We start from the raw sequence: 26091 nt of genomic DNA, 5'->3' as shown, positions 1-26091 counted from the left end.
TCCTATTAGATTAGCGTTATAGGCTGTGGACCCTCAGTTCTATGATTTTAAAGGCGTGGGCCTACTACTAAATTACATAGTTGAGGAATCAAGTGGATCCTAATTATAGGGTTTTGCCATTAATTGTCTATAATTTGAGGTCCCTTTTCCATATAGCAGTCTTCCTTGTTGTAGATGATAAGCCTGCAAGAGGTTGATCAGTATTTCAACATGAGACCACTTTTTCCTCATTAAAATGCTAAAACGAACTTCCTGCTTCTTAAATTACATGCGTACTGTTGCCCCTATTGCAGGTCAGAAGTACAGTACTGGGGTACAGACAGGACAACATGATGCAGAGTGGTAGCAGAAACCAAGTATCATTACTGTAATACTACTAATGTAATGTAATACTAATCAGAAGCAGAAATAACAGCCAGCAAATGTAAATAATTTTTATTTAAAAAAGGCTTTACAATCTGTACCTCTTCAAATACATTTTCATTCACTTCATACAGACTTTAACATTGTTAGGGTGTTTGAAAGCTTCTTCTTGGCAATAAGCAGCAAACTCCAGCTGTCGAGTTTTAAAATAAGGCTGAAGTCGTGGCCCAGCTGGTTAACAAACCCAGCTCTGGAACCCTGATCCACTGCTAACTTGACCAACTACAGCATCACTTTCCTCCATTGTGTTTTATTAGGAAATGATCTTAAATATTGCTGGGCCCTACCACCGCCAATAAAAACCATCTTTTAAAAAATACAAACTGCATTCTTAATTCTTAAATTAAGATACTGATTTCTCAATGATTATAGACAAAAGAAGTGAGACTCTCCCTGTTCCAGCACTGGGACACTCCTAGGTCCAATACAAAGTTTGCACCTACTCTGGAACACTCTGAGGTCCAGTACAAAATTTGCACTTTTTTCTTTTCCCCACCTGCCTTCCCTGGATGGAGGTGGAGCCAGATCTGTCCCCCTCAGCACCTGCTCCGTTTCCTAAAAGGGGCATTAGAGTGCAGCTGCTGCAATAAACACTAAAGTTGTCAAAAACCTGCACTGATGCTTAACAGCGCACGTCTTTGGTAGCGTCGCAGCTCTGGCACAGGACAGTCTCTGCTCCATGCAATCCTTTCATGTCACAGGGAGCATTCCTAGAAGTAAAAATAATCTAAAAGTAGCGGTCAGGCAAACTCTTACCACACCACTAATTTTTCCCACTCATCACTACTGGGTGAGTAATTATCATTAGTCCTGAGCTTCTTAGTGGTTGATAAAGTCCAAGATTAGCAGAAACATTGTGCAAACCAGCAAGTACTTTCACGAGAAAAGAAAAACATTCTTCTAGCTACAGCACTTGTGAGGAATAGAATCATTTTTAAAAGATCATGAGAGTTTTTTGTTTCAAGTACTTTTGTTTCAAGTACAATGAAATCTATTTGAAACTGCATGGGCACTAGTTCATAGGAACAAGGAATGTGCAGGAGACTGCCTGTGGCACTTTCTGAGAGAATTGTATTGCACAGCACGCTTAGGCTTCAGAAACTGGCATTTAACATTCTGGAAATTATATTAAGGCATTTGTAAAGAACTCAAAATGAGCAACAGGAATGAAGTCTCTTTCTAAACAGGGTTTAATATTAATATATTGACTAAAGACTTTTCTATCATGCAGATCAGATTAATTCAAAATGAAATAGAAAACATTCACTCAGAACCACAGGCAAACAGCAACAAAAATAAAACATTCACTGAAGGAACTTGGCTTAACTACATTTGGTCTTACCCAAACCTCAGAAGTAAACAGTTTAGATTGATTTCCTCAGCAGACATCTCAGAAAACTCAATACTAAGGTTTAAAGTGGTATTTAGTGCAGAATCAGTGCTTTAGAATGCAGTCATTGGCAGGATTGGGCTGTGATTCCCAGTATAGACAGAACCTTTTTAAAGGAAATGGAGGGGTGTGAAATACGCCCTCAGAAACATGCTGAGGAAGTGTCCAGCAGACACGAACAACCAGCAAGGAGACCTGCAGAGCCCATCTGCTCCGTTTTGCTTAGTGTTAAGCTGTAGTTTTCTCTGTCACGTCACGCCGACATGACTGTGCTGTGAATCACTGTACATGACACGGATGGAGGCCACCCAGGGCTGATGAACCCCTTGAAAGCAGACTGCCACTTGATTCGAGGAGGAAGAGGGAGACTATAACTCAGCACAGATGAACTAAACCCTGACAGAGCCTGCCACAAGGGCCTAGTTTTGTAAGCGTTGTGTGGGGCTGAAATATGCCACAAGAGACATAGACACTCTGAAAAGGTCCAGGAGCCCAACACTCAGACTGTGGGAACTTTAGCGCCTGGGGCTCACGCAGGAAATGCTTCCTCGGCCGCTATGTTCTTGCCTGACCTCTACTTCAATCGAAACCAATGGCGGTCAAACCGACGTCTGTTAGTGCTTCTCAGCTTGGTGAGGGCTGGGCGAAATCCTGTGAGCCGAAGCCGCAATCACTCCGCGCACCCGGGAGACTAAGAAAGCAGATAAAAACGCCCCCTCCTTCCTTGTGTGCTTCCTTTCGGCGTGGGGGGGGGGCGGCTGTGGGCTGGCGTCCGGGGGTGGGGCTCGTGCGGGGTGTGCCCTGGCGTTACCAGCCGGCGTAGACGGGCTCGGCGTCCCGAGCGCCCCCGTACCCGCGGCCCGGCGGCCTCTCCTTGCGCAGGAGCGCCGCCCGCTCCACGGCCAGGCCCCTGTCCCTCTCCCTCTTGCGCCGCAGGACCAACAGGGCAACGACGAAGAGCGCCACTGGAACACAGGAACAGCGTGCTCAGGGCCAGCCCGACCAGGCTCCCCCGCCCGCCCCGGCTCCGCTCGACCGCATGGCCCTCACAGGCCCGGCCACCCGCCACCACGCGCCGGCCTGGCCGGGCTGTGAAAACGGGGCTCGGCCCCTTCGAGGCACGAAAAAGACAACAAACGAGCGCTGGAATCGCCATGCCTCAGTGTAGCAAAACATCTCCATTCCACATGCGAGAATGGAGGGAAAACGCCACGGCCGTGTCCGAATATCTCTCGGCATTTCTATCCGTTTGGCCAAAGCACTGAGACTCAGGTCAGCGGACCTCGGCCCTGCTCTTGGGTTGCTCCTGTGTGTGCCGGCTTCTTGCTCCACCTGGGCCCTGGAGTGCCACTAATCGATCTGCTAGCTTCGGTTTTTTTTCTGTACTCAGGCTTTGGATTCAAAAATATCCCAGCAGAGTGGTTATCAAATCCTGGTCCTAGGTCACCTTCTGAATTTTGCTTCCGCTACGAACTTTTTTTTAATTTGATTTCAGCTCCTGAAAAGCTGAAGGAGATTTGTCTTCGTCACGAACCCGGAGGTAATTGAGGTAATTCATCAGTGCGCCTTCAGCAGAAGGCAGAGCGCTGACTCACTGTGGGAGCCGTCTGATGCAGCGCCAGTCCCACCTCTGTCTGGCCATCTATTAATAGCCGTCCAGTCAGAAATAAAGGAGCAAATTCTTAAACAGCAAGCTGGGGAAAGACAGCAGAGTTGTTGAAAATGAGCGTACTTGGACAATTATATTTGAAGCCCAGTGCAGAAAAAAATGTTCCCCCCAGGAGCAGATCTGTTTCCTGTTCCAGTTAGCGCTGGCGATTAAGGGCCCAGTGGAACAAAACCCAGCAGACACAGGGTTCCTGCAGGACCAGGACTGAGGTCCGCCGGCTTAGCCTGACGCTAGGAGAAGAGGCTGGTGCGCTGCTCTCCCTCGGGGATACTCACGGCCTCCTGCGATGACCAGCAGGGCGATGGTGACGGGCGCCAGCTCGCAGGTGTCTCCTGCCTTGCGCAGGAAGGTCTCCATGCAGTACCCAGGGGCAGTGCTGCCCTTGGGACAGAAGGCGTCTGCAGGACACTCAATGGGGATCACGTCAGGGCTCTGCAACAGGAAGCAGGGGGGAGCATCAGTCCAAAAGCCAGAGAGCCTCCATCTGCACCTCCTACGTGATGTCCAGCTCCCAAAAACGGAGAATGAATCGATCAAGCCTGCCACTCGTGCAGAGAGCGCACAGACGGGTTCTTGCTACAGACGGCCAGGGAATGATGGGAGTGCTGCTCTTCCTATGGCGCAGGGACGCATGTGTGGTTCTGGGACGTCCAGTCACGCAGTCAGCAAGCCAGCACATAAGGCTTCTGCAAAGTTTAAAGAATCTACCTTCCGTAGAACATACAGTGACCTTACTCCCCTCACCTTGGCTAAAGCACACACATCTCAGCGATCAGCATCAGCATTATCTCCCTCTGTGTGCTTAGAGCTGCACCGCCCTGCCTCACAGGGGTCAGCACGCTACAGCTACAGCATGCTTCTTGGTCTTGGTCGTGTGCAGGGTGGTCAGGCTGAACCGGTCACCACACTGCGCCTGGCTGGGATGTTGATCTTTGCTGGAGGGAGGTGGAGAAGGACTCACGGGACAGTAGTGATCCTTGGGGCAGATCTCGCAGCTCTCCTGGCCCCAGTGGATCTGGAAGAAGCCACTGTTACAGATCCTGCACATGGTCTCGTGGGGCTCCTTGTACATTCCTGAGGGGGACACAGGGAGAAGTACAGTTCATTGGCTCTAATCCAATGGAAACGATAAAAAGGTAATAAGTGGAATGAAGTCTAGCAATGTGTCTAGACTGTATGTCACACAGCAGGGGGATAGTCTAAAACAACTGCGAGGAATTCAGATGTTACAGCGTCAGGTGTTGTAAGATTCAATTGAATTCATCAGCTGTTGATTTGTGGGACAAGGAGAAAATGGCTAATATCACAGAGCAAGCAAATGCAGGTGTCCCCCCCCTGTCTGTCCTCAAAGAGGAGGAAAAATATGGAATAAGTAAGCATCTTAGATAAAGCCCCTCCACCCAAAGGGGTTCAATCAGTTGGTCACGCTAACAGAGAACATACTGCACGGCCTGAAGAAACAATATTGCATAAAAGAAACCCATTCAGCACACTGAAATGGATGAAAAATAATTCTTATTTTCAGGAACACTGTTAGTCCTAGCCTCCGTGCACGCGATGGATGTTATGCTGTATTGCTCTGTGTGTGGGACTGACTGAACGGAGGTGCTCCCTGTGATCGAACGGTGGGTACCTGGGCGACAGGGCGTGCACTCCCTGGAGGCGGGCTTCAGGGACTCGGCGCCCCCCGGGCAGGGCTGGCACTGGGCACAGCTGGAGGAGCTGGAGAGAGGAGAGAGGGCAGGACTCTCAGGAGCCAGTCTGCACGACCCGCCAGGAAAGACAACTTGTGCCTCTGTGCACCAGCCTTAACCAGGACCAGTAATTTGTACACCAGTAATATAACCAGACTTGAAGAGATGTTCTCTATATTTGCATTCGGCCCCGGCAGTCTGTTTCTGGAAAACTCCACCTCTAACCTCTGTTCCACACAGGCAAGCATGTGACCGTGTTTATCTGCGGACTGAGGGAGAGCTTGTGTTGGCAGTCATGTGAGACGCTGGGACCGGGAGGCGTGTGCAGGCGGAGGTGATTTGCGGACTGTGATGTGTTAACTGCGTAGATCTCTCCTCTTTCAGCTCTCACACTGGCCCACCACCAGTTAGCCTTATTTCAATCAGTTCAATCGGTGTGTCAGCATGCAGTCGGCTGCAAAGGAACAGGTAAAGGTTTATTCCGTGCTGAAAGGAAAAGAGACATAACATTTCAGTTGTGGAGCCTTCTTCAGGTGTAGACATACCTGAAGGACACAGCTGAAGAAAGTCTCTTTTCTTTTCGGCATGGAATAAGTTTTGAATTATCCTACCACTGGTGCATCGATCAGCCCATTCTGACCAGAACCAGACACAAACTCTTACTGCTGATAAGGTGTCTGTCCTTGGGGGACAGCACATAAGGTGAGACCTGCTCAAGGCAGCTAACACACACACACACAGGAATCTGCACAGATACAGGCAAGACATTCAAACAACAGTTCAGAATCGAACCCAGGGCCCAAGAATGGGGAGAACTCTTCACTGACTGCCCAGAAACAACCAACAACTGAGAACCTCCTTCAATCAATTCAGAAACGTATGGTCGTGTTAAAACAAAAACATATTAGTGTTGAACTTGGTGATTTCAGATGACTATTGGGACACTTTCATATTTAAGTAAATGTCAGGAGTTTAAAGGTCAGTATTTGGCTGCATATCCCATTGAAGCAATAACTGCAAGAGGTCTGCAACCTATTGAGCTCTTTGTCCATTCCTGGGGTGTTATGACTTCAATTATGTCTTCAACTGGATTTAAACCTGAAGACTGACTAGGCTGCAGTGACTGGATGTTCTGGGCCCCTGTACTGCTCTGTGGTGAAGCCTTTTCTTCTACATGAGCAGACAAAACGTCTCTGTAAACTCCAGAATTCATTCTGCTGCTGCCAGCATCAGTCACGCCACCAACACAGACGAGTGAGCCAGTCCCACAGGCAGCCCCTCATGCCCAGTCCCTGCATCTACCTCCACCAGGCTTCCCAGAAGCTCTGCTGTTCTTTTCTCCACACTTCAAGCCCTCCACCAGTCTGGAAAAGGTTTATCTTAGTCTCTGCAGGCCATAAAACTTTGTTTTCAAACTCTCCTGAAAATTCTCGTCTGGCTTTTCTGTATTTGGTGCCGATGAGGATGTGGCCTTAGTAATTCTGCAGTCTGTCTCTGTCTTCTGTGATCTCACACCTTTCAGGCCTGCCTCCTCTGCACTGTGGAGCAGTTTGCTGCTTTTGCTCCTTCAAAATAAAGATACTCAGCACTATCAATGTGACTCATTGACCCAAGATGGGAGAAGCAAATTGACTTTATTAAAAATAAAATACTGTACCTATCAGTTATGCTATTTTCATGATTGTTCTACTTCCTACAGAAAATCCTAGTTTAGACTTCACTTTCCCAGCACTGTATATATCGGTTTTCAAATATGTTTTATAGGTAAGGATCTGAGGTAAGGTGGACCACTATAAAAGAAACAATACAAGAAGCATTTCAAATGTATTTGAAACTGAGAACATGTTACCCAGCCAAGCTGCTGGCCTCCCTTCAAACGCCTGGATCAGATCCTCTCACCGGGGTCGAACGCCCTTGTCCCATGTTCTAACGGACCTGGGGGGGAGGAGGCCCGTCAGCCCAGCTAGCTCATGGAGGCTGGTGGCTCAGTAACGCTCGTCTTGAAGGATTCTCTAGAATCCGCTTTAACAGCATGGCTGGGAATCCTCCTACAGACACCCACAACTCTTTGTGTAAAGAAATGCCTCCTGTGATTTTTTTTAAAAGCCCTGATTGAATTTCCACAGCCTTTTCTATCTCCTCCTGAAGTGGCAGGGCCCCGACTAGCTCTGCTGGTAGAGCATGAGACTCAGTCTCAGGGTAGTGGGTTCGTGTCCCACGTCTGGCTCCAGGTCCTCCATGTTGGAGGTTGGGCACAAGGCTAACAGCCCTGTCCTGTAAAAAACTAATGTTGCTGCCCCTACATGCCAGAAGACATAACAGGCAAACACCCCCCCATCCTGAGTGCCCTAGATCAAACCCCTGAGCAGGTCTGAAACTGGACAAACCAAGTGCTTGGGTCCACATTCGGTGTCTGATCTACTGTATCAGCAAGGCAGCTGTTTACTGGAAACGTCTGCTATCTCACATCTTCTAAGATCATGAGAAACCAATAACAATAAAGTAGTGTAACAAATCCTAAAACAGACCGTGACCCTGGAATACAGCAGGATTCAGTTCTTAACAGTCATCACATCACACATTTATACCAGTGTCTGCAAAGATCCAGTGCCGCTAGTCAAGGATTACACAATATGAAGGCGAATCCAAATGTTGCTGTGACTAATACAGACTCCTTCCTAAGTGTGAAAGCAACAGTTCAAAGATAGATCAGTTGCTCTGGTTTAAAGCAAATTTTCCAGATTCATTTTCACGCTTACAGTACAAAAAACATCCTACTCTAGAAAAACAAACCAAATTACACAAATGTCACTGCTAACGAACACAAACAAGGAAACAGGTTCTGTTTTCTGACATCTTTAAAGGTCCTACAGCCGCCAGCAGCACCACCAGCCACTGAAACACGGTCAGTAACGCGAAGTCCTCATTTATTCCCCTACATCTGCAGCGCAATTTTGAAAGAAACTGAAAAGAGAGAAACCACTTTCTCTTCAAATAGATGGTCCCGCGGCACAAAGGAAGCTGGTACATATCATTTCCAGTCTCGGGCAACACAGGAAAAGCCTGCACATTAGCCTCATAAGTTCTCTTTACCTTGCCTGATGTGAACCAAGAAAAAATATTTTGCATATTTGTAAATTAGTAAAACAAAAGACGGGCACAGTGCCCAGCCACAACAGAAAAACTGGGATGTACGTAATAATCCAGATATATTTTGCAGATATAACCGTAAAACCTTTCATTTTCAACATGTGTCATCAGCCAAGGAGCTGCTCTCCTTCGAGAACACCTCTCATGTCTACTGCCGTGCCTCGCTTGAACACGAGGCTTCTCTGTCTTTTTGAACTCTTACATTGCCATCTGAGCTCCCACCGTGTCCCTTACACCCTCCCATCAACCCAAAACCTCCAACCGGCTTCCTGTCATCAAGAAACCAACACCAAGCCCAACGACCAGTGGCTCTTACTTGCAGAAGGTTCCCACAGGGCAAGGATCACAGGAAGTGGCGTTTTGGCGAGACGTGTAATATCCTGTTCAAGATAAAATGCCCATCAGTAACAGTATAGTTGAATCTAACAATGATTCAGGAATAAGGCATGAAGACAAATTTAGGTTCACACGATGATAGCATGCAGGAAAGTGTGGAAATGTAAGTAGCATGCCTCGTGTTTTTTTAACTCCAGATGATCTTGTGAATCAGTACATTTTTTGGAAAATGCCTTTCCTGTAAAACAAACGGCGAAACATGGCAAAGACGATAAGTACTGAACCCGAATGAAAAATCCTGCTGTTTTCACAGCGTGTTTGATTATGAGCAGTGAGCAAACATTTCAATGAGAAATACAATAATATTCAATACAATACAATAATCATATTAATTCCTATCTAGCAGTTTTTTAATTGGTGTACAACTTCTTTTTGGCTCTACGACACGTGCTTGCGGTGGTGAAGTTTGTCATTGTTTGCTTGTTTAAATGTTCCCAGGGAGCTGAGTAACACGCCCACTGGCCAGTTGTTATGCAACTGTAGTCATATGAGCTGAAATTTCCACAGAAAACTCTTTTGATACAGTTTCTCTATTCCAGTGTTGAAACCCTTATAACCCTATACGCTAGGCCAGCTCTCCCATTTTCCACTGCAGCTCACCCAGCCTAGAATAATATCGCTTCAACTCCGCTTTGCTAAAAATCTTTCTTTATTTCCCTCCGACACGTACGGCTACTCCGTCAGGTCAGGTCAGGTCTCTGTGGTGTCTTATTTCCCTCCGACACGTACGGCTACTCCGTCAGGTCAGGTCAGGTCTCTGTGGTGTCTTATTTCCCTCCGACACGTACGGCTACTCCGTTAGACCACCAAAATTATAAGCATGACTGAACTATTTGCACGGACACAAATACAAAGTGGGGTAGTTACCGGCAGTGGACTAAAACAGCTCAACTAGCCGATGTTTTGAATCAGTAGTGGTGTCGGCAGTCAAGGGGCACCAGGACTGCGCTGTCTGTGTGTTGATTTGAAGTATAGGGCAAAATAGGCCTTCAGGTGCAGATCAATCGACTGCAACATTCAACCTGGGACAGCAGTTTAGTCAAAAACTCCCCAGAGCGGGGACACCAGGAGTGCACAAACCACTCATCACAAACGGCAGTGTACACTTCAACGTCTACTGGTGCCAAGAGCAGCAGCAATGGACCACTGAGCAGTAATGACATGCAGGATGGTAGGATGGTCAAATCAATGATCCTTTGCCATGTTCTCGACACATGGATCATTGTTAGTCTTTAGTCTTCTCTGTTCAGGACTAAAGAGGTGCATTTCCTTCGGCCTGTGAGTGTAGGATTCACAGCGCTTAAGCCCTGGAATATGTCTGGTTGATCTTCTCTGGATGAATTCCAGAGCATCTTAGTTTTTTTTCTGGAATGCGGTCATCATATTTGTACCCAATATTATAAATGAGGCCTAACTAGTTATTACACAATTTTTACATAAAGTCCCTTAATTTGAACTCTACTCTGTTGACTATATATCCTTGCATTTTGTTTGCCCTTTTAACTGCTTCCCTTTATTCCAGAAGCCCGACAGACTGAGGCTCATTGTTCCAGAAATGCGGCTCGATCTGTATCTCCACAGCGTGAAGCGGATGTGTGTGCGCATCCTCTGAGCGACACAAAACCGCACGCTCCCGAGACTGGCCGCACGCAAGTGAGAGAGGAGAGGAGCTGCGCAGGTGACCTACCTGGAGAGCAGGCTGTGCACACCTGCGAGCCAGTGGAGTTGGCGAAGGTGCCTGCTGGACAGGAGAGGCACACAGGACTGCCGGTGGAGCTGAGACAAGAGAGGAGAGAGACATCAGACACCACAGAGACCTGACTTTGATGGTGAAGACTCAGGTTTATGTTTTTTAAATAGAGCAGGGCCACCCAAACTCACACCTGCTTGTCATCCCATTGATTGACACTTCTGACTCTAATTATCCCCTTAACTGAACTGATAATCCTAGAGGTTCACATACTTTTTCTGACAAAGACATTTAATGTTGGATCATTTTGATCAATAAATAAATGAAAAGGTATATCCTTTTGTGTGTTATCTGTTTTATTGGGTTCTCTTTATCTATTTTTATGACTATTTTCACATGTCAAATTTATGCAGAAATTCAGAAAATTCTAAAGGGTTCACAGATTTTCTAGCACCACTGTAAGTTCTAAAGCTATTGAGGTTTTTCCATGTTCCTTTCCAGTGTCTGTTTCCTTCAGGTACAAACTCGTTGTAGGGACAGAAGCGTGTCTAGACAGACACGGGGACTAAAAGATAAAATAGTGCAAAGGGCAGAAAAGGAAAAATGACTGCGGTGAATACAAGAGTAACAAATACAACATGCACTTCACTTGCTGATCCTTACTGATTGCGTATTTCAGAGCAAACGTGGAGTCTTGTGAAATGGGGGCCAGAGTTTCACAAGACGGAATAAAAAGCCTACGGCGCTGTGCTCCAACTCGACGAGGAAACACACAAGTGCACCACAATCCGCGAGCACTGAGTCACGACACTGGCAGGTCACCGTCGCCCAACGGGAAGAGACTGCCCTATGGGCGAGCTCAAGCACTGAAGGCCAGGTCTCCAGCTGGCCAGGTCTCGCCCAGGTAAGGCCGAGCTCAGCTCTGCAGCGGTGCGGTGCTTCGGTGACGGACTCTGAAGAAGTCTGCTGGGAGGAAGGCGGAGCCGGACAGACAGAGGAAAAGATGCTAAGCTGCCTTCTAACACACACAGAGAGCAGAGTAGCCGAGAGGCAAGGGGCGCTCCAGATTACAGACAGATCTAATACGTGAATTAGCGCAGTAAGAGAAAAGAGCCAGCTCTGTCCTGCGGAGAGGTGGCTGGGAGGTGCACTCACTTGGTGTAGAAGCCCTGGCTGCAAGGCAGGCAGAGGTCCTGAGCGGCCAGAGGTTGGTAGCGCCCCCTAGAACAGGGCAGGCAGTTGCTCTGAGCCACACAGAGCCCGCGCTCTGGGCAGCACGAGCACGCCAGCGTACCTGGGAAAGAGAGGGAGGAGGTACCACACTACTTCAATTTACTGTTTATACATCAGTCCATGAAACTCATGGAATTGAACTCAATACTACAGTTACAAACAGAGCCCTGTATTATGGGGCTGTATACTGTACATATATGCAAAGGAACAAGTAAAGGTTTATTCCATGCTGAAAAGAGAAGAAAGGAAACACAACGTTTGGGCTAGTGAGCCTTCATCAGGTGCCCCACCTGAAACGTTGCGTTTCCTTTCTTCTCTTTTCAGCATGGAATAAACCTTTACTTGTTCCTTTGTAGCCCACGCCTGCTGACGCAGCTGCCCACCTGAACTACTGTACATATATGCCTATATGGAGAGGCACGGATTGCTTGGCTCTTTATATCAGAACAGGCTACGAGCGTGAGAAGAGAGGTGATGCTGTCTTTTAGGGCTGACAGAGCTCAGGAGCCTTCACGCCTTTCTGAATAATTTTAAACTGTCCTGCGGGACCACGTATTCAGCACGAGACATTAGTAGCGTGATCCTCACGGACGTTTTGCCATCGAATGCCGGTGGACGTAGGAAACGCGGTTTGCTCACCGTTGTCGTAATAGGAGCCGGGGGCGCAGGCCACACAGCTGGAGGTGTTGACGGCGGAGCAGTCTGGAGCCGCTGTGCTGGGAGGGAGCTCCGTGGTCACAGTGGCGTTCCCACTTCCTGTGGTGTTGGTCACCGTGGGGCCGAGCGTCGTCTGGCTGACGACCATTCCTGACAAGCAGACAGCGTGGAAAAAGAGGGCTGCTGTGAAATATGAACGGAAACGGCGACTGAGGTTTTTCCGGAACATCACCCGGTAGGATGCAGGGGCTCAGCTACATTGGGCCCCTTTATATACCTGTCCTTCTACAGACAGGCCTGTATCTTCTGATCTGCTTAGTTTTCTCCCTTTGGAACTGTGTTGAGTTTTATTTCATCGTGTGGTTGCTTCGATGCTTCGAGATGATTGCTTTTCAAGGTGCCGTTAAAAATGCCAATTCGTACTGTTTCCTCCTACTGTGACTTCACTGATCAAACTGGCGGAATACCGGGCGAAAGAGAAGAACAAACCCTTCTAAGTTGGTTTTCCTAAAGCCCCCCTCTCTTCGAAGATCTCCAGTTTCACGAAGGGGTAACTGAGGCCACAGCCACGCTGTCTGAACTCTCCCGGCGAGCAGCTCTGCAGGCCCAAAACTGCAGCACGCTTCTTGGGAAAAACACCTGACCCCGTGTTTCTCAATCACACCCATGAAGTGCAGCATTGCTAACATACCAGGGAAAGGAAAAACAACTACAGCTACAGTTGTCCTTCTTTCACTTATGACTCTGCTGTGAGGCTAGAAATCGAGTTTCAGTAGAGGACAGGTAGATTTACAGACAGATGTGCGATGAAACTGGCTCTTTTCCCACTTCAACAGAGCTCTTTCGCAGTTAGTGATTTTATGTACACTGAAGGGCGGCCAACCACAAGAAGACACCTTCTGTCTGACTTCCCCATTTTAAAGTCTCTTACACTTTCAGCAGAGTTTTTTTTTTTTCAAAAAAGGATATATGCCAATTTATGGAGCCTGAACACACAAACCCCTCTCAAAGCAACTTCAGGAGAAGGAAAAATGTGTATCAGACAGATTTGATCATAAAGATCTCTTAGGAAATTTAAACGGAAAAGACCCAGATTGTGAAGGTTTGTAGATTAGCTGATATAAGCTTGGAAGCACTGATCCTGAGTGCCATCTCCTTCAAAACTATATTCATTTCTAGACCATATCTCACTAAATTGTAAGTGAAACTGAAATCCAGTTTTGGACAATGTGGTTCACTGTGAAGTACAGGAGCTTCCACATCAGAGTCTGTAATTCAAGAGCGGCAAATTCACAATAAGCATGATCTGTGACCACAAGCAAACATTAACACAACCCTCTTTACAGACACCTTCCTCCAGAGCTGTGGTGAGTGTCTGTGCTCACCGCTCATCATCTGTGAATCACAATCTGTTGACATGTTGTCAACAAAAACAGGATCTTTATTTCTGAAACGGGGGTGGGCTTCAGATGACTTGATCACACCCTAACCTCAGTCACTACATTCAGAAGTCTAGTCTGGTGCTTTCTGTTGTGAACTACACTCCTTTTTTCATGAGTGACAGCAGTAAACGCTGCAATCATTGTCATTCTTATTATTACCATTTCTATTTCTGTCACATGCAAGTTTCACTGTTGCTTTTAAGCGACTTGTGTTCCCACCACAGTTCCTGTTCAAAATCTCCGATCTGTAGGCGATGTTGAGCGATGTCGCAAAGCAGGTTTTCACAATGTAACTCTGACCTGCCAAGCTTGTGACACTCCCGATGCCCATGCAACCACACCCTGCAGGGCCCTGATTCAGTAGCATATCCTACAGAAACCTGCTGGTGTCACATGTTAACCATCAATAACTCCATCCTACTCCTTGGGGGTATAATTTTCCACATTACTAATAAATGACTAAGGAATCGGGTATAGACCATGTGAAAGATAGAGAGATTATTCTTTATTGCCACACAACAATAGTTGGTGGAATTTGCTTTCGTGACCGGAAAGAACACAGCTGAGACATACAGTACATACAACATATACAGTACAGATTTAAACAGGACAGAAGACAAACAAACATCGTCACATACACATGTAAACAACTCTCCATGTAGCAGCATCATTATACAGCGGAATTCAGAGTTCAAGGTGAATTCAGAGCTTGTGTGACAGTGGGAACGAAGCTGAGGCTGAATCGGGCAGTCCTTGAGAGGAAGGGTTTGAAACGTTTTCCAGAAGGGAGAAGCTGAAAGAGAGTATGAGCTGGGCGAGAGGGGTCTGAGGCGATTGTCTTGGCACAACAGGAGGGACGTCTTGAATAGGGAGATGAAATGGAAGGGAGTTCACAGCCAACAGTTTTTGCAGCTTTGGACACAGTCCTTTCCAGTTTGCCTTTGGAGCAGTTTTCCAAGCTCCCGTACCAGACTGTAATGGAGGTTGTCAGAGCACTTTGGATTCTGGCTGCGTAAAAGTGAAGGAAAGCAAAAGAGCCTTGATCCTGAGTGACAGGGACAACAGCCTCTCTTTGAAGTGATCACTCTTTCTTACTGGTTGTGTAACTCACATACAGTGCAATGGATTCTATGGCACACAGACTCAGTGGTACAGTACTTCACAGGACCTTTGATTCCTTGTGTTGAAAACAAATATGGGTATTTCACTGGAAAATCCACCTACGGTAAGAGAGTACTACTGGAATTTTTTTAAAAAGGTACTGTACATAATACCCACAAAAATTCCAAATAGCCTTAAATTCTAACAAGTCTTTAATAAATCACTAGTAGCAACCGGATAGAAATATTTGGCCGACACTTTTGGCCAAAGCAGCTCACACATGCACCGATTCATAGAGCTGGGTATTTTACTGTAGCGACTCAGGGGAAACACCTTGCTCAAGGGTACAGCAGCAGGGCCTCACCTGGGATTCGAACCCATAGCCTGCTTGTCACAAGTTCAGAACCTTCATCGCCGCTCCACACTGCCACCCTAGTCCATTCCCATGTCTTCACAAGGGGCAAATGTAAATCGAGGAGACAAAACCTCTATGAACATGTTAGAAGACGATCTCAATCTTCAGCTTTTTGCTCAATTGCAGCGTCAAAGAACAGGCACTGTATATGAACGGTTCTGAGCACATCCTGGTGTACTCAAGGGCAGCTGAATGAAGTAACACTTACAAAAAGAGCCCCATGAACCTGTACAGTACTGTGATTGTGTGGAGGTAATCTTATTAGCCTTTGGCCCAAGTGAATTCTTCTCAGAGGGGCACTCAACAGAGTAATGCAGTTACTCAGAGCTGGTCATGAGACGACTGGTGGATTCAACACTATCCCTGAGTTTTCAATGGTTCCTCTGATTTTCAAACAGAATCTTTCTTTTTCAATCATTTATTAAATAATACACATATGTATGTGACAGATGAGGCAAACTCTCATATCCTTTTGGAGAGAAATGTAAATGTGAGCTCTGACGTCAGTTCCCACACATACTGCAGATGTTCTCCTGTGTCGTCTGAAACACACTGGGCTCCGAGGTGTGACAGAGAAACGTCAAAGATCGTCCAACTCCAGTCTGGGGAACCCAGAAACCCAGGAGGTCCTATAGGTCTGTTCTACTCCAGCACCCTCAGAACTGGAGCTCTAATCTGCTCATCAGAGCTGGGACTCACAGTGCTGGTTTCCTTAACCGTCTTAATACAATTGATTTAAAGTGTTTGATTGTTTTCAGCTCTTAAACGTGTTGTTAAAATTGTAAATTAAACGGCAGAATTTTTGGAATATCTGAAAGTTTATTTTTCTGCTCAATCAAGTAACTTCTTAGTTTGGTCCAATTAAGGCTTCAATCAGGTAATTAAACTGGGCTGGAAAGACAGCCAGCAGGCCTGTGGGTCTCCAGAGCCAGGAGCAGAGTCTTACCTCCTGTAAGAGGGGGATCTGCCAACAATTATTCAAGGAGGTGGGGAGTGGGTGGTTTCCAACAGATCACTTCAGCAGGTGACGCAACCAAAATTCCCACTTAACTATAGGGTACGATAAGGAAAAATGTGCGCACAATGTTTTTTGTTCAAAACCAAGAGAACAAAAAAAGGAAGCTGAGGCACAATCAGGTTCGTTTTAAAGCCATCGGGGAAAAGGGAAACCACCTAGCAGCATCTGAAACTTTGAAATGAGTGTGTGAGTTTACATAACTCTTGACCGATTTCTTCCGCAATTTGACAGCGTAACGAATCACACAAGGAACTGAGACACCAGGACAAGACTACATCCTAGAGAAGGCGTCCTGCATTCTGGAACACGGATTCGGCGAGAGGAACCCAGCTCACCATCACAACATGCCTCTCAAAGAAGAATAAATATAAAAACAAATTCTCAATTCTCACAAGCTGTGGTTATCACTTCACATTCAGGCTGCTGCAGACAGAAAGCATGCTTCAGCTCCCGAATGCACTGGAAGTTTAAACCATGGCACAACTTGGACAAGAGGATTTCCTGGTTCTCATCCAAGGTAAGGACAGCACGAGAGAGAAGTACTGTTGAGCTACACAGAGGGGCATCGTGCATGCATATGGTCTCACGCTCTATGAATGGCACTTCAGAGTTTGGCTACACACTGCCCCTAAGGCACACAACACAGCTCAAACCTGATCTGTCACCCAGACATTTCTTATCAATGTGTTTCCTGGATTTTCTTTCAATAGACAAGAACAACAATCATGACAATTGAGATGCCCAATGCATCTCGACATTCAGCGAGGACAGCAGGGTTAAATAGTTCTAGTTGCCTGGAGCCTCATGAGTGGCTCGACCAGCGCAGGTTGAGCTCTGTGAACACGGGTGCAACCCTGGGTCATGTCACGAGCCCACCGTGACTGGAATATCCCAAGCAGCTGTCGATTGCGGTCTCGGACAGAGTGGGATTTGTGGGCCAGGGCTCTCAGATCTCAGCGACACAACGCCCCCAGTGGCCTCCCACACAAGTGCAGGCATGTGGTGCTGTCAGTCAGAAACCATAATTAATAATATTAATTGCTTACACTTATACAGCACTTTTCTGGACACTCCACTCAAAGCGCTTTACAGGTAATAGGGACTCCCATCCACCACCACCAATGTGCAGCCTCACCTAAAGTTGATGCGACGGCAGCCATAGTGCGCCAGTACTCTCACCACACACCAGCTCACACTGGGGAGGAGAGCAATGTAGCCAATTCATAGATGGGGATTATTAGGAGGCTATGAGTGGTAAAGGCCAATGGGAAATTTGGCCAGGATGCCAGGGTTACACCCCTACTCTTTGCAAGAAACACCCCGGGATTTTTAATAACCACAGAGAGTCAGGACCTCGGTTTTACGTCTCATCCAAAGGATGGCGCCTTTTACAGTATAGTGTCCCCGTCACTATACTGGGGCATAAGAACCACAGGGACCACAGGGTGAGCGCCCCCTGCTGGCCCCACTAACACCTCTTCCAGCAGCAACCTTAGTTTTTCCCAGGAGGTCTCCCATCCAGGTACCGACCAGGCTCACACCTGCTGGGCTTCAGTGGGCTGCCAGCTGGGAGCTGCAGGGTGACATGCAGCGTCAAAGAACAGGCACTGTATATGAACGGTTCTGAGCACATCCTGGTGTACTCAAGGGCAGCTGAATGAAGTAACACTTACAAAAAGAGCCCCATGAACCTGTACAGTACTGTGATTGTGTGGAGGTAATCTTATTAGCCTTTGGCCCAAGTGAATTCTTCTCAGAGGGGCACTCAACAGAGTAATGCAGTTACTCAGAGCTGGTCATGAGACGACTGGTGGATTCAACACTATCCCTGAGTTTTCAATGGTTCCTCTGATTTTCAATCAGAATCTTTCTTTTTCAATCATTTATTAAATAATACACATATGTATATGACAGATGAGGCAAACTCTCATATCCTTTTGGAGAGAAATGTAAATGTGAGCTCTGACGTCAGTTCCCACACATACTGCAGATGTTCTCCTGTGTCGTCTGAAACACACTGGGCTCCGAGGTGTGACAGAGAAACGTCAAAGATCGTCCAACTCCAGTCTGGAGAACCCAGAAGCCCAGGAGGTCCTATAGGTCTGTTCTACTCCAGCACCCTCAGAACTGGAGCTCTAATCTGATCATCAGAGCTGGGACTCACGGTGCTGGTCCTGCAGGCCACACACACACATCTGCTGGGTTCCCATCCCAGTTACACAAATAAAGCCTCAATGGTCTTAATATGATTAATTTAAAATTTTGTCTGATTGTTTTCATCTCGTAAATGTGTTGCATGTGGTGGCTGCCTTTTAACCATTGCAATTCACACATAAATTAAAATCCCAAGCATCTGAGCAGAAAAATAAACTTGCAGATTCTCCAGATAAGTACCTCTTATAATTGTCAGCTTCCCCAAGGCTACAGGCAGCTTCCTTCCAGCTGGGCTGGAATAACAACCAGCAGGTCTGTGGGCCTCCAGGACAAAGAGTGGGAGCCCCCGTAGGAGTCAGACCGGGGTTGGGGGTGAACGACCTGCAGCACAGCTCCCCAGGCCTGGAGCAGTGCACCTCCCCTGCCGATCTGGAACTTTCACTCTTGCTAGCTCGACCGCAAGACGCAGCTCGCGAGAGAGATGGAAAGGAAGAAACCGGCGAACGAAGGAGGGCTTCTGTCTCTGGGGTGCTGTATGTAAATTCTGTCTCTCAGTTTCATCAGGCGATCGGACTACGGCTCTGGCTGGTGCACAACACAGCAGGCAGAACTGAAATGCGCTACTAATCACATCTGCACTGGCTGCCCAGCGCGTTTCACACTGCATTGAAGTCTCTTCCTCCAGCGAGTCTACCTCCATCTGCCATTACACTGATCCAAAGGACAGAAGTGGGATTAAACCAAATGTCCTGACTAGGACACATACTTCAGGTCACCCATCAAAAGAACTTCCAATTTTAAGGCTAGAACAGGATATTTAAAATTGCCATAACACAGCAATAAAGTGATGGTTACTTAATGAAGTTAACTGCAACATTCTACCTCTCCCCGTTGTTCCTACCACACCTTATGTCAACTTTTAAAAAATGCTGTGGCGTTTCGTAATGCCGCAGTAAGACATTCTTTCCTCGCGTTCCTTGTACATAACTCAGTAATAAGTCAGTAACTTCTTTTTAGTCTTGGACAGAGAAGTCTATGAGGTGAACCGAACCAAACTTAACAAATCTTCAAAGGCAGTGACCAGATAAAACGGTCAGCCCACTTCCAGAACGTCAGTGAGAAGACAAACCGGAGGACTCCAGCGAGAACTGAGGGGACGTGCGTTTAAGAGAAGGAAGAACGTCTTGACACCAAGGGTTATGGGAGTGTGCAACAAACCACCCAGCTGTTATCAACACAAATACCTTGATTTCTTTCAGCAAGCAGCTGGATAAGACGGATGAGCTAGCATCCGAGTAGGCTAAACAAACCAAATGTAACTCTTCCCATACAGTATGTAACTTCTCCATGCAGCCAGAAGTGAGAGAAACTGCAACACTTCATGAAAGATGTGCAGGTGCACCATTTCCCTTCACTGCCTCACAGCAAGCGAGATTCAGAGGGTAGTCTCCCACAGGTGTGCAGCCCACTGACTTTCATCAGATGTGAAACTAAACTGCACAAGTTCCCTCTCCAGCACGGCATGGCTGATTCATTCCTGAATTCGTCCTCATTTACATTGCAGCTGGAGTTCGGCCGAAAGAAACGGGGAACCTACGGAAAGTGACAAACGAGGGCCTCCCAGCTCATGGTGTTGCTGATTGATCCAGCTGTTTCTTGGAAAGAGGCCAGGGAATCAGTTTCCACGACACGGCTGGATAACTTGTTCCATACTCCCGCAACTCTTTGTGCATAAGCACAGCTTGTCAGAGGCGGTTTGCCGGTGCCGTGAAGCTCCAAGAATCTGCTAGGTTTGCATCAGATTTATCATGTGAAAAAAATAAGTAAACCTTCCCTCCCGAATCGTCCAGCCCCTTCTCCTGTAAAGCTGAACGAACAAATGGGGAAACAGGACTGACCGTCACTTGGACACGACCATCCTACACTGCTGCTGAAAGAACAGCAATAGCTCTCGCAGCGTTGGTGATTAAAGTGAAAGGAAAATAAAGTAAAACTCCCTGACACTACATATTTAAAAACAAGGTGAACGGTAAAGCTTTCAGTATGGGGTAAAACATACATAACAGGGCAGTAAAGCTGTCAGACATGTATGTTCTTGGTCACAAGTATCCACAGGACGAGTAAAAGGACAAGACGTCCTCTGAGAAACAGCATGGTTCAACATCTTCAATTTCTGTAGGATAGAAAAACTGTTTTCCAGTGGTAGATCACTGGAAGAAAAGCTCAGCAACAAGCGTGTTCAGAGTTCAGTGGAAGGTACAAGCAAGTATATTCATCACAAACCTGCATACAGTGTCACAGCAGCAAACTTAACACTGGCACTGTCCATCTGTGAGCAGAAAACAACTCATTCCTGCCCTATCTTCAGACATCAAGAAACCCAGGCAGAATGGCTCTAAGAGGTCAAAGGAAACCTGAACACTTGGAGAAAGCTGACACACAAGAGAACATACAAACTCCACACAGAAGGTACTCTAGTCTAGAATCAAACCTACAGTAGGAACCCAGAGCTGTGAAGCACCAACCCTACCAGAGACACCACCCTGCTAGCCACTGGCATCAGAGGTTCACAAAGAGAAAGTTATAAATCCCAGCAGACTCTCTAGATAGTTTGCTTTAGGGCTGTAAAAAAATCGCACTATTTCCTTTTTTAAAGAAAAGGAAAGGCGTCATATACGAAATACGGTAGGATTAACTGTGTGTAGAAGACTCAAGAGTGGAGAAGGTGTACGGACGAAAAGCTTGCAACAGAAATAAGCCGCTTTCAATTCATGATTGCCGGACTTGAGTCAGATTCTAGCAATTGAGGATGATCCTTTAATTCCCCAAAATTACCAACCCTCTCCGACGATGCTGTTTACAAACAAGGGCGCAGTTTGTCCTGTTTTGAAATAGGAATATCCAAAGTATGGGATAGGATCGATTAAGGGGATGCTCGTTTATTCCCGATAGGCACAACGAACTCTCGTGAACATGCGAGCTGATTTTCTGCAAACTCTCAGGGCGGTGAACAGAGACCATTTGTTAAACAAAAATGTGAATAATAATAAAAATAATAATAAATAGGGGGTAGGAGATTATTACAACATTAAACGTAACTAAGTCAAATCGTGGCATTGTTTTACTTTCTTCAATGAGTGTGAATCTGAAACTCTGTAAAGCTCATAAAAAATCCTTTACTTCTCCTACATTGTGCCTTCGTGATATTGTACAATCAGCTTTACAAAGGCTGTAAATCTGCAGTTCAGTCGCGCTGTTCCCCCCCCACACACAAAATGTGCCCTGAATTAGGGAAAGAAAACGCGGCACTCACCCAACAGGCAGACAGCGCTCACCGCGCACAGCCACGGCGTCAGACAGCGGTCCATCTCGCCACAGAAATGAAATAAACCAGGGTCACCGGAGCTGTGCGCTCGGCTTGCTTTCATTCATGTGAAGTGGCGCTAGCGAGCCCGGGCACAGCTGGAGCCGCTGGGCTTCCCCCTGTCATATGACATCTCGTCATGTGATTATCCTCGGTCGAACTGGGGCTCCATAACGCCGTCATTGTTTTAAATCTGCTGCGGATTTCTCTGAATTATATGTCGGGGGAGCTGCGTCCTTTTGGGCTGTTTAAAAATGTTACGCGAACATGCCGCTTCCTTTTAATGTTGTTTCATTTTTGCTTTCTTTCAAAGAAATACGCCGAGTATTTTTTTTCCCCCTAAGATTCAGGCGTCAGAACAAAAGCTGCAAGCGACTTCCAAATGTCCCGTTTAATATAACAACCACCTTTTGCACATCGTTGTCATTTGACGCGTGTTGAGGTGAATAATGTTTCTTAAAACCAACGAAACCCGAACAGACGCTTTCTGCCTCTGAAGAGCGGCTGGGGGGAGTAGGCGGTACAGGCTAGCGATGACGGCCGTAGTGAAAACCTTTGCTTCCTTCAGTCAGTGTGTGGAGCACCGTCTTGGACTGATTCATGACAGGGCTAGAGGGTGTTCAGCTCATACAGTACATGCACTTGGTGTTGCTGTAATGGGGGTAGAGTGCAAAACGTCAAAAGATCAAAAGATGTTTAGTAGATTCTGAGTTCGAATGAATTTGAGAAATGTTGTAGAGCGGGTATATCCACCCCTTGCACTCGGTGATGTGCCGTGTGTTACTGCAGCTTTCTGATCATGGGGCGCTCTCTCTCTCCGTGAGTATGCGGCAGTCCTGCTGGGTTTGGAGGTATTAAATCGTTCGTTAATACTGGGTACAATGTGTCAGTCAATCGCAGAGAGTCGGTTAAAATTAAATACTGTAATTTATTGATCTTTTTGAACAAAACCTTAGCCTTCGAGCATCAATTTCCCTTAACTGAACACAAGTGATCTATAACCTACCAGAGTTCCCGGTCTGTGAAAGAAGGTGATTTAGGGTGAGCTCGTTTTACTGCAACTTGTCTCCCATGAGATTTAAGAGCAGTCTCCTCCAGTGATGTCCCTGTCCCTGTTGGGATAAGGTCAGTATCAGTATGAGCTCTCAAAGTAACCTGCTCCTGCACCGTGCCAGCAGATCATCCCTGACTTGTTTCAAAAGCTACATACTTGATTTGCCTTATCACTACCAGAAATGTGGTTTGGATTACAATTCTGTATAATTCTTACAGAGGTAAATGCATTTACTCTAAAGTCAAGTGAAAAAACTTTAATTACACACAGAATGAGACCAATACACACATTTTGTGACCTTTCAAACTATTGTTTTGCACATGAACTGATTTAGGGTTGCATTAGCAAAGGGGTGTAATGTGAACAAGACCTTCATAAATGTAAAAATCCAATTAATTTACATTTGATCATCATTCTAATACATTAATTGTGAATACGTTCAAAACTTAAGTTTTGTACTGTACAATACAGTACTTTGAGCTTCTTAACCACTCAAGAACAAAAGTATTAGAATTTTATAATACTTTATTCTTTTCTGCATGTATGTGTGTGTATTGTTTGTGGGTTTTCTTTAAATTTGCTGCTGCTGTAAAACACTGTCTCTTTGGGATAATGAAGACTTAAAAATGAAAGTCTATAAAGAAAAAAAGTAAATCAGAAAATGTAAGCAAATGAAAAAGCAATGACTGAATAAAAAGTCAAGGAATATAAATGCATCAGATCTATTGACTACGAGTAATCAGTGGTTACAATATATGCGGTTAAATATCAACAGTAAAGAAATTATGAGGAGCTGAGTGCATAAGAGTCAGAGCATCACATAGCATTTTTTATAGGGCATTAGCTTCAAGTAGCGAGTCCGGCGCCTCTGCTTTCGCTTACGGCCACACCACCCTGAACACGCCCGATCTCGTCTGATCTCGGAAGCTAAGCATGGTCGGGCCTGGTTAGTACTTGGATGGGAGACCGCCTGGGAATACCAGGTGCTGTAAGCTTTTGCTCTCTCGGCCAGCAGAGGTCGCTAATTTACAAACCTTTTCTAGGAAATCAGAAATGTATGTGTGCTTACCCTTTGTGCTTCGTAAAACATCTAAATCGATTGATTTGCCTTTTTTTGATGTGACAAGTTTATAGTACCTTCAATCAGCAGAAAAACTGATGAACTGGAACGTGAAAGACGTTGAAGTGGAAACGAGTACCGACTGGAGTCTACATAGTTGGTAACAGTACGCAACTTTATGCCTGACGTCTTTATCCACTGCTGCGGTTAATGCACACCTAACAGACCGAGGGATCTCCAGTTCTTTGTCATTTTACCTCTCATTTCTCAGAAAGGATGCCTTCCCTTAGTCCAGCAACAAATCCAACCTCAAAGCTTTAATAATAATAATAATAATAATAAAATAATAATAATAATATAATTTCTTACATTTATATATAGCTCTTTTCTGGACACTCACAGCGCTTTACAGGTCATGGGGACTCCCCTCCACCACCACCAGTGTGCAGCCCCACCTGGATGATGCGACGGCAGCCCATACTGTGCTCACAGTACACTCACCACACGGCAGCTCTCAGTGGGGAGCAGAACATGCTGATGAAGCCACTTCATAGATTTGGGGTCACTAGGAGGCTATGAGGGGTAAAGACCAGGGGGAAATTTGGTCAGGACTCTGGGTTTACACCCCTACTCTATTCAAGAAACACCCTGGGATTTGTAATGAACACAGAGAGTCAGGACCTTAGTTTTACATCTCATCTGAAGGATGGTGGGTGCTTTTTTACAGTATAGTGTCCCGTCACTACACTGGGGCATTAGGACCCACATAGACCACAGAGTGAGCGCCCCCTACTGGCACCTCTTCCAGCAGCAACCTTAGTTTTTCCCAGGAGGTCTCCCATTAACGTACTGGCCAGGCTCACACCTGCTGAGCTCCAGTGGGTTGTCAGATGTGAGTTGCTGGGTGACATGGCTGCTGGTAAAATTTTCTTCACACAATTGCAATAACGGGTTCTTAAGCAGATCCCAAAAGGTGCAATTAAATTCTGGAGTTTTAACCTTGTGCATGCTTTCCAGCATCAATTCACTTTAACATAATTCTCCCTTGCCGTAACACTGAACTTCATTTTCCACCTTGAGCCAGATACAGGAAGATTACATTTCAGCAGAACCCTGTGGATGTTTACGTTTGGGGGGAGTGACTCTTCTAATCATCTGGATCAGATTATGGCACTTGAGTTCCATGATGGACATATCTGGGGCTTTTCACTTCGAACAACAAATTCTTTCATAATTCCAAGACTGATAATAATGAACCTTCTGGAATGAGACCCATATTGCCTTCTAGTGTGCTGTTCATGAGTGTAATCAATTGTTAACATGTGTTCCAATCCTGGCTCCAATATCTTTTTACATGGCATATTTAATAGGAAACTTTTTTTTTATTGACAACAAATAAGTATTGTTGTACATAGTACACTTGTTCATTTCAGTGCATTTACACCAATAAAAAAAACACTCCCAAAAGAAATTAAAAAGCAGCAATAGAGTCACATGAAAACAAGAAACTGGTGTTTTTTTAAGTAAATACTAAACTAACACTTAATGACTTTCACACCTATACACAGATTAGGAATCTACATGCTTAAGTAATCCCTAAAAGGAGATCCCAAGCAATCTGTAATATTACTCACTTGAATTTATTCAACGGATCAGAAGATTATACAAAACAAAGTTATTTATAACCTGTGTTACCATACAGCACACCTTAAGAAAAAAAGTGCATATGAAATTTTGCATGTTGATACAATAAAAGCTATTTAAATTGTTTTCAAGTATAATAGGATAATATGGAAGATTTCCTACAATTTTGTCATAACTCCAAGAGTAACATTCATAAGTTACAAATGAGCATTAAGAATACAATGGATAAAAAACAGAAACTGGCATTTAATGAAAAATACTTTTAATTCTAAAATTAGTATTACTACTTTACCACCAACACCTAGTATAACAGCTTTGAAAAAGTGAATCCTCTAATTGGCTAGTCTAAATGGTTCTTAAACTATTTAACAATCCAGTAGGCACCAGGCCACTACAGAACAATTTCACACAGCTGGGAATTCTGTCACAACAAAATCCTTTATCAGTCTTAATATCCATTTACTTAAGAGCAAGAGCTTTATTTTTCTGAAAACTCACATAAGCAATTGAAAACTAAGAAACTGTTTTGGCAAATAA

At 45.6% G+C, this 26091-nt stretch overlaps 1 protein-coding gene and 1 non-coding gene across 2 annotated transcripts; one reads left to right on the top strand and one right to left on the bottom strand.

Annotated features, from left to right (window-relative positions):
- Nucleotides 1-420: 420 nt before the first annotated feature.
- LOC148841763 (uncharacterized) lies at nt 421-22386 on the bottom strand. The gene is made up of 9 exons (XM_088924101.1): nt 21746-22386; nt 12285-12452; nt 11568-11706; nt 10410-10498; nt 8643-8706; nt 5116-5204; nt 4444-4556; nt 3758-3914; nt 421-2778 (listed from the first exon to the last, which is right to left on the bottom strand). The coding sequence occupies exons 1-9, from the start codon at nt 21858-21860 to the stop codon at nt 2621-2623; spliced, it is 1092 nt and encodes a 363-aa protein (XP_088780227.1). The 5' UTR covers nt 21861-22386; the 3' UTR covers nt 421-2620.
- Nucleotides 22387-23726: 1340 nt separating this feature from the next.
- On the top strand, nt 23727-23845 carry LOC148841762 (5S ribosomal RNA). Its single transcript, XR_016093706.1, has one exon. It is a non-coding gene; the product is annotated as a 5S ribosomal RNA (ribosomal RNA).
- The last annotated feature ends 2246 nt before the right edge of the window (nt 23846-26091 follow it).

Source organism: Atractosteus spatula, chromosome 1 (assembly GCF_055471065.1).
Source record: "Atractosteus spatula isolate fAtrSpa1 chromosome 1, fAtrSpa1.hap1, whole genome shotgun sequence".
NCBI lineage: Eukaryota > Metazoa > Chordata > Actinopteri > Semionotiformes > Lepisosteidae > Atractosteus > Atractosteus spatula.
This window is presented reverse-complemented; position numbering and strand designations above follow the sequence as displayed.